The 8,690-nt window shown below is 41.6% G+C and overlaps 1 protein-coding gene and 1 long non-coding RNA gene across 2 annotated transcripts in view; both read right to left on the bottom strand.

The window, feature by feature from the left end:
• Nucleotides 1–4,471: 4,471 nt before the first annotated feature.
• Nucleotides 4,472–6,142, bottom strand: LOC134944352 (E3 SUMO-protein ligase KIAA1586-like). The gene has a single exon (XM_063932932.1). The coding sequence runs from the start codon at nucleotides 6,140–6,142 to the stop codon at nucleotides 4,472–4,474; it is 1,671 nt and encodes a 556-aa protein (XP_063789002.1).
• Nucleotides 6,143–6,371: 229 nt separating this feature from the next.
• LOC134943883 (uncharacterized) overlaps nucleotides 6,372–8,690 on the bottom strand; it is a 2,741-nt gene continuing 422 nt past the window's right edge. Inside the window, exons 2-4 of the long non-coding RNA XR_010181809.1 lie at nucleotides 8,664–8,690; nucleotides 7,879–7,988; nucleotides 6,372–6,620 (exon numbers count right to left, since the gene is read on the bottom strand). The exon at nucleotides 8,664–8,690 is cut by the window's right edge and continues 64 nt beyond it. This is a non-coding gene — a long non-coding RNA (uncharacterized LOC134943883). The remainder of the gene's footprint in view (nucleotides 6,621–7,878; nucleotides 7,989–8,663) is intronic.

Genomic DNA, 8,690 nt, shown 5'->3' with positions numbered 1-8,690 from the left:
CATTATTATAGTTACATATAAGAGAAATCTAACATTACATTATGTATCATGAGATAGAGCAGAGCTGCCACACCCTATTCTCTCTCCCTTCTCTCACCCTGACGCTGTGTTCTGGAGAGACGTCAGTGATACCTGTGTCATTATTATAGATATGTATAATAGATATATCACACTACATTATGTATACTGTAAGTCATCAGTATCTGAATCATGAGATAAAGCAGACCTGCTACACCCTATTCTCTCTCCCTTCTCTCACCCTGACGCTGTGTTCTGGAGAGACGTCAGTGATACCTGTGTCATTATTATAGATATGTATAATAGATATATCACACTACATTATGTATACTGTAAGTCATCAGTATCTGAATCATGAGATAAAGCAGACACCTGCCACACCCTATTCTCTCTCCCTTCTCTCACACTGACGCTGTGTTCTGGAGAGACGTCAGTGATACCTGTGTCATTATTATAGATATGTATAATAGATATATCACACTACATTATGTATACTGTAAGTCATCAGTATCTGAATCATGAGATAAAGCAGACCTGCTACACCCTATTCTCTCTCCCTTCTCTCACCCTGACGCTGTGTTCTGGAGAGACGTCAGTGATACCTGTGTCATTATTATAGATATGTATAATAGATATATCACACTACATTATGTATACTGTAAGTCATCAGTATCTGAATCATGAGATAAAGCAGACACCTGCCACACCCTATGCTCTCTCCCTTCTCTCACCCTGACGCTGTGTTCTGGAGAGACGTCAGTGATACCTGTGTCATTATTATAGATATGTATAATAGATATATCACACTACATTATGTATACTGTAAGTCATCAGTATCTGAATCATGAGATAAAGCAGACACCTGCCACACCCTATTCTCTCTCCCTTCTCTCACCCTGACGCTGTGTTCTGGAGAGACGTCAGTGATACCTGTGTCATTATTATAGTTACATATAAGAGAAATCTAACATTACATTATGTATCATGAGATAGAGCAGAGCTGCCACACCCTATTCTCTCTCCCTTCTCTCACCCTGACGCTGTGTTCTGGAGAGACGTCAGTGATACCTGTGTCATTATTATAGATATGTATAATAGATATATCACACTACATTATGTATACTGTAAGTCATCAGTATCTGAATCATGAGATAAAGCAGACCTGCTACACCCTATTCTCTCTCCCTTCTCTCACCCTGACGCTGTGTTCTGGAGAGACGTCAGTGATACCTGTGTCATTATTATAGATATGTATAATAGATATATCACACTACATTATGTATACTGTAAGTCATCAGTATCTGAATCATGAGATAAAGCAGACCTGCCACACCCTATTCTCTCTCCCTTCTCTCACCCTGACGCTGTGTTCTGGAGAGACGTCAGTGATACCTGCGCAGCTACAAGGAAGGGAAAGGGTAAATCTGTACTGGTACTTACACTGTAATACTTCACACTTGTTGTAATTGTCAGTTCTAGCAGTAACCCATGTACTGTACGATAACACTATACATACTCTTGTAATAAAAACTATTTATAGAAACTTTTTATATGTATTTTTGTAAGTTTGTGTATCTTCATCTCCTCAGATTTATGTGTATGTATGTACTAAAGTGTACATGTAGAATACTTTCTGTATTGCTTTGGTACACATGTACAGTACTAATCCTGACAACTGTATGGACAGTAGGATGCAGTTGAAATGTGTGATCATACTGGCTGTGTCTTATTGTGCGCTATGTGTGTGTGTCCTGGGTGCACTGCCGGCACGATGCACTCAGTGATGTCAACAATGCAGGGGCACGCCGCGCTTCAGAGGTACTCTACCTGCTCCGCTGCTAACCAGGGACAAGGCACATCAGCTGAGCGCTGATCCGATTCCCCAGGCAGTGTTGCTGCCGTAGACAGGAAAAGTTTTTCTCCTGTTACAGCATCCATACAGTGGCTGAATCCCATCCCCCTCCTGCAGGCCCCTCCCAGTGGTGCAAGTAGAAAAATTCTGTTACGGGTACTGTGATGCGCGCGCCTTAGTCGCGCGCGCAAAAAAAGGGCGTGGTCACGTGCCGCGTGGGGGCGTGGCCACATGCTAGGGGGAGTGGCTACACGACACTGGGGGCATAGTCACACAACACAGCCCCTTCTCTTTGCACTTTGGAGGCAAAGTGTTGAGAACTGTGACTTGCTCTGAAGTGCAGTTTATGGTGGCACTGTGGCAGTAATTGTAAGCAGTACCACCTTACTTTCACAATTGATTTTAACAGCTTTTTGCCAACTTGGTTTCTATGAGAAAAGTCATCTCACTTCAGGGCTACTGAACATCTAGGTCAATATTAGGTTGGATTAAAAATTAAAAGAGTGCAGCATTGACTGAGCCAAAAAAAAAACTTTTATTTTATTAACCAGCATTGTGAATAATGTACGCTAGAATTGTACAAATATATAAAACAATCACATTTTAATATAACATAAGTTATATAACAGAATATCCCTCCTTCCATCTCTCACCCCTGTACCTCAATCCCTCCATCCATCTCCACTGCACCTTGCTTCCACTTACATCTCCCACACCTGTACTTCACTTCCACCTTCTATCTCCCACACCTGTACTTCCCTTCCACCTACCATCTCCCACACCTGCTTTCCACCTTCCATCTCCTCTACACCTCGCTCCCACATTCCATCTCCCACACATGTACTTCACTTCCACCTCCCACACCTGCCTTCCACCTTCCATCTCCCACACCTGTACTTTACTTCCACCTACCATCTCCACACCTGCCTTCTACCTTCCATCTCCTCTACACCTCGCTCCCACATTCCATCTCCCACACCTGTACTTCACTTCCACCTCCCACACCTGCCTTCCACCTTCCATCTCCCACACCTGTACTTTACTTCCACCTACCATCTCCACACCTGCCTTCTACCTTCCATCTCCTCTACACCTCGCTCCCACATTCCATCTCCCACACCTGTACTTCACTTCCACCTCCCACACCTGCCTTCCACCTTCCATCTCCCACACCTGTACTTTACTTCCACCTACCATCTCCACACCTGCCTTCTACCTTCCATCTCCTCTGCACCTCGCTCTCACCTTCCATCTCCCACATCTGTACTTCACTTCCACCTTCCATCTCCCACACCTGCCTTCCACCTTCCATCTCCTCTGCACCTCACTCCCACATTCCATCTCCCACACCTGTATTTCACTTCCACCTTCCATCTCCCACATCTGCCTTCTACCTTCCATCTCCTCTGCACCTCACTCCCACATTCCATCTCCCACACCTGTATTTCACTTCCACCTTCCATCTCCCACATCTGCCTTCTACCTTCCATCTCCTCTGCACCTCACTCCCACATTTCATCTCCCACACCTGTATTTCACTTCCACCTTCCATCTCCCGCACCTGCTTTCCACCTTCCATCTCCCACACCTGTACTTCACTGCCACCTTCCATCTCCCACACCTGTACTTCACTTCCACGTTCCATCTCCCACACCTGCCTTCCACCTTCCATCTCATCTGCACCTCACTCCCACCTTCCATCTCCCACACCTGCCTTCCACTTTCCATCTCTTCTGCACCTCACTCCCACATTCCATCTCCCACACCTGTACTTCACTTCCACCTTCCATCTCCCACACCTGCCTTCCACTTTCCATCTCCCACACCTGCCTTCCACCTTCCATCTCCTCTGCACCTCGCTCCCACCTTCCATCCCCCACATCTGTACCTCACTTCCACCTCCCACATCTGTACTTCACTTCCACCTTCCATCTCCCACACCTGCCTTCCACCTTCCACACCTGTACTTTACTTCCACCTACCATCTCCACACCTGTACTTTACTTCCACCTACCATCTCCACACCTGTACTTTACTTCCACCTTCCATCTCCCACACCTGTACTTCACTTCCACCTTCCATCTCCCACACCTGCCTTCACCTTCCATCTCCCACACCTGCCTTCCACCTTCCATCTCCTCTGCACCTCGCTTTCACCTTCCATCTCCCACATCTGTACATCACTTCCACCTTCCATCTCCAACACCTGCCTTCCATCTCCCACACCTGCACTTCACTTCCATCTTCCATCTCCTTTGCACCTTGCTCCCCCTAGGCATTCCAGATGCCCTAGCCATTTTCCTATAATGCCTAAGTCTGGCTCTGCCAATAGAATCTACCTGATATATTATCTTACAACACTTCAATATATTGTAGTCGATACATATTCTAGGTCATAGGGACCCAATAAATAGACTGTTACTGAACATTACAACATATAGGTATAACGGGGAGCACTCATGCAACATCCCACTAACTATTTAAGAGAAAGAAGGCCAACTCCAGCAAGAGCAGCACCTGGAACCCCCATCATCCTCTCACCAACTATAACTCCCTCCCATTTCCTGGAGCAGATTACCAAGCTAGCACAGAACTTAAAATTTAAAGGCACTTCCACAGCTGCTTATAGAAGGCCTGATCCTGTTGCCTTGCTTGCTCCTGTCTTGCCATGCCTTTACAGGATTGGGCTGCCCGACGTCCCTTGCCCAGCCACGATTTTACATATGTGTCCGGATTCCACTCAGTGAAGGGAGGACCAACAATTGAAATAAAAAGTAAGTCCGACACATGTCGAGTGGTCAGTGCAGTCCGCTTATCTGTAATTATGTTGTTCATAACACTAAAGCCTCGCTCACAGTCAGCATTGCTTGCTGCAAGAGTATCTACTGCAAGAATTAATTTCTTTAATTTTTCGGGAACAATCCGTCCTGCGCAGCATTTATATTCCACAAATCCCAGGTGTGTTTCATGGTAACTGACATTCAGCATTTCACATAGTGTACGAATCTCTTGGTCTCCAAAAAGTGGATTATCAGCATCAGTTTGCCAAGATTCAGGATTCAGAACAGATATGCTGTCAATCAGGGTGTGGTAAGCAGTTTCCCTACCTTTTGCTACGCTTTCTGTTGCTTTATTAGCAGTGGTGGTAAATAATTTGCACCTCATGTTGTCAACAACAGCCTGAATGAATTGAGAGGATTTGATCTTGGGACTTTTCCCAATGCCTGTCAACTTTGTATTTTTGAACATAATTCCCTCTTCTGCATTCTGTGTCTGTTCACTGTGAAATCCTGGTATTCTCTTTAGGCTTTCAATTCTCCGCACATACATTTTTATGTGGTTGTCTGCCTTTGGAATGGTCATTTTTCTGTCTTGTAAGAGTTCTGATAAATTTTTGAGCTCAGTCAGAACATCTAACATAATTGACATATTTTTTACAAAGTTGACTGAGCACAGTTTTGAATGTAGACCTTGGAATTTCACTTGCTCCCTTCTATCCCTTGATTGATCTTGTGAGGCTTTTTGAAAATGTGCAGCTAATGCAGGATACGTCTGCCAGACTGCATTCACTGCTCTCCACGATGAAGCTACCCATCTTACGTTGAAAACTCTGCCAATTTTTTTAAGCAAGACATGCAGCTCATTAGCCTGTGCACTAAGCTCACGTACATTTTTTGGTGACTGACTGTAAAGTGTGTATAAGGTGTCTAAAAATGACCTGAAGTCATTTGTACCTCCAGTCACATCTAGTGCTTGATCCACAGCCAGTTCAAGCCTGTGATTCATGCAATGCCAGAGAATTAGTTTGGGAAAGTCTCCTTGTAAGAGTTTTCCAACACCAGCTTTTACGCCAAGCATGACATTTCCGCCATCACTACAAAAACTGACAAAGATCTCTGTCAATACTTCAAAAGTAAAACCATGATGGAATAAACATTTCATTATTTCCTGTTTTATGCTCTCAGCTGAGGCATTTTCTAACTCTATCAAATCCAAAGGAAATGCTACTGGATTCATGACACCATCAACACTTGATTTTAAAAAAATAACAAGAGTTGATTTTCTAGAAAGTGTAGTAGCTTCATCAACTAATATAGTGATCTTAGTTTTTTTTGTTATAATTTGTGAGACAATCTTTTTCCTCATTTCAGCCGAAATGTGTTCTATAATGTCTCCGCAGACCATTCTACTATGAAGCAAACGCCCAATCTGAACTCCATTCACTTTTTGCAGGTCAATCAAGCTCTCATGGTCAGTAAATGGGCGATTCATTTTAGCAATGTAGTAAGCTGTTCTGAATACACGGCTAGTGATTTCAAAAGCAGCTTCTTGACTTCTTCCATTTATGTTTAGCAGAATATCTTTTCTAGCAGTTTCTAGAATTTTTTCTGCTTCTGCATGAGCAGCGCTATTTTTGTGTATATAAATTTTTTTGCGAAGAGATGTGAGCTCTGTTTCCTTAGTTTTACCAAAAGGCAAAATGTTACATTCTGCCCACTGAGAAGCAATATTTATGCCTCGAGCAGCGTGAATCTTTAAGTTAGAAACTTCTGCACAGATTGTACAGCCGAGTTTTCCCCTAGACGCAAATAGCCACTCATGTTTCTTTTTGAATTCGTCAAATTGTTCTTTTGACCACACAGCTGGATATTGCTTTTCATCTGTAGACTTATCGTGTGATTCAGCTGATGTCTCAGCAACAACTTCCTCACAGTCAATAGTTACTATTTCATTGTCCAGTGCTAAGTTCCTACAAAAAAAGAGAGCAGTAGCTCATTTTTCTACAATATTTTTAAAAAATTATACATTTTTTATTCATATTTAAGCTAATTACTCCCTCACGGAAATGTAAAATATCTAGTTGCTTATTTATTAAGCTTTTTTCCCCCAGAAAATTATATCTGAAAATTTACAATTTTATTGATTGTTGTTATGAGATATTGATTTCACAGAAATCAAATGCAGAAATTGAATGTTTATTAGCACTGCAGATCGCAGTCCTTATTATCAATGGGAACTACAATCTGATCCCTGCTGTATGTACCAAACTCTGAAAAGCATTGTTTATAGAATTTGGTCATGTTAGTTTATACCATTTTCAGATGATCTAAACTTCTTAAAGCCAATGGAGGCATGGTAGCAAGAGAGAGATATTTCTATCCCTCTCCTGCAGCCTCCATCTGGTGCCAGCTCCAATACTGGAAAATGTCACTGTGCGCATGCGCAGTGTCAGATTCCCCATGCCTTTTACACAAATGGAAAAATCTTTTAAAAATGCAAAGGAACTAAAAGGGACATCGGTTATCACTACTACTTAACTTTCGGGGGGGTTTACTTAGTACATAGCAGGAATATTTTTTTATAAAAACTGAAAAATTCACAATGGATAAGAATGTTAATATTACAACAGTGCCGCAATTATTAATGCATAGGCATCTTAACAAGAACAGTGCAGCCAAGTAAAAAACTAGATGTTTAGGGCTAACATTTTGGAAGGCTAGTCTACTGGTCTTTAAGAGTCCCCTCCCCATTTTACATTAATACACAATACTAAGTATATACATTCATTGCACTTTCAAAATAAATTAGCAAAAAAGATTTAAAAAATATGCTGGTACCCACATATAAATCACCTTGCTCCGGTGCAAAAAACAATACATCAAAGAAGATCCAAAGAAGTGGAGGCACTGAGACTACAAAATGCAGAAAGCATAAGTATATTGGGCAAACGTTTTCAAGGCTGATGCCCCGTCATCAAGACCACACAAAGAAAGGAGTAACTCCTGTCTTTGTGTGGTCCTGATGACGGGGCATCAGCCTTGAAAACGTTTGGCCAATACACTTATGCTTTCTGCATTTTGTGGTCTGAGTGCCTCCACTTCTTTGGATCTTCTTTGATTTTTAATATATATATATATATATATATATATATATATATACACATACATACATATACACACACACACACACACACACACACACAAAACACGTTTGAAGATCTGACTTACTGTGTTTGAAGTGGAATGTCAGTTTTTCCTTTCTTTGGTTGGTGGTGAAAGTAGAACATTATTCCTGGCTTTGAACTATTTGTTCGCTTTTTATTAGACATGATGCTAGCCTGGTAATAACAAAAATTGTTATTAACATATTATAGAGATTCAAATGTAAAAAAAAATGGATCTAATTAAAAAAATTAAAATACCGGTTCAACATTTACAATTGTAAATATTTTGCATGGTTAATATTTTGACCATATTATCTCCTCCTCATATAACATTAATGTACTGTAGTATACTATTTACACATCAGACATGTATGTCAAGGACCACCAGTTAGTGAGTACCATCCCACCACCGTGAGGAATTTAATCTTCCACAGGAGGTGACATATGTGTAACCTGTTACTAAATTAAGAATATACAAAACAGGTAACAGAATACACACACACACACACACACACACACACACACACACACACACACACACACACACACACACACACACACACACACACGAGTGTATGTTCTATAAAGTTTGACTTTGGTGTAACCCAGGTGCAAATACTGCTGATCTACCCTCGTGTCAATCTTGAGGTCCCACCAGCTTCACAAACTGCACAGAATGCATCTTTGAGAACTTATCTCCCCTCCCCCCCAGCTTTTTGGCACAAAATGCATCCATTTTTACATCAACCCCAACTGTATGTATTTTTAAGAGGTAGATTTTTTTATGACACATCTAATATGGATTTTTTTATGTGAAATCTTAGTGTAAACTGGTACAGATTTAATTACCTGGTATAGATGTCTTCAATGTTTTAA

The sequence above is a fragment of the Pseudophryne corroboree genome, chromosome 7 (genome assembly GCF_028390025.1).
Source record: "Pseudophryne corroboree isolate aPseCor3 chromosome 7, aPseCor3.hap2, whole genome shotgun sequence".
Lineage (NCBI taxonomy): Eukaryota > Metazoa > Chordata > Amphibia > Anura > Myobatrachidae > Pseudophryne > Pseudophryne corroboree.
This window is presented reverse-complemented; position numbering and strand designations above follow the sequence as displayed.

Excerpts from the sequence above, each read along its gene's own strand:
- LOC134944352 (XM_063932932.1), bottom strand. The coding sequence starts at position 6,142 with ATGAATCGCCCATTTACTGACCATGAGAGCTTGATTGACCTGCAAAAA.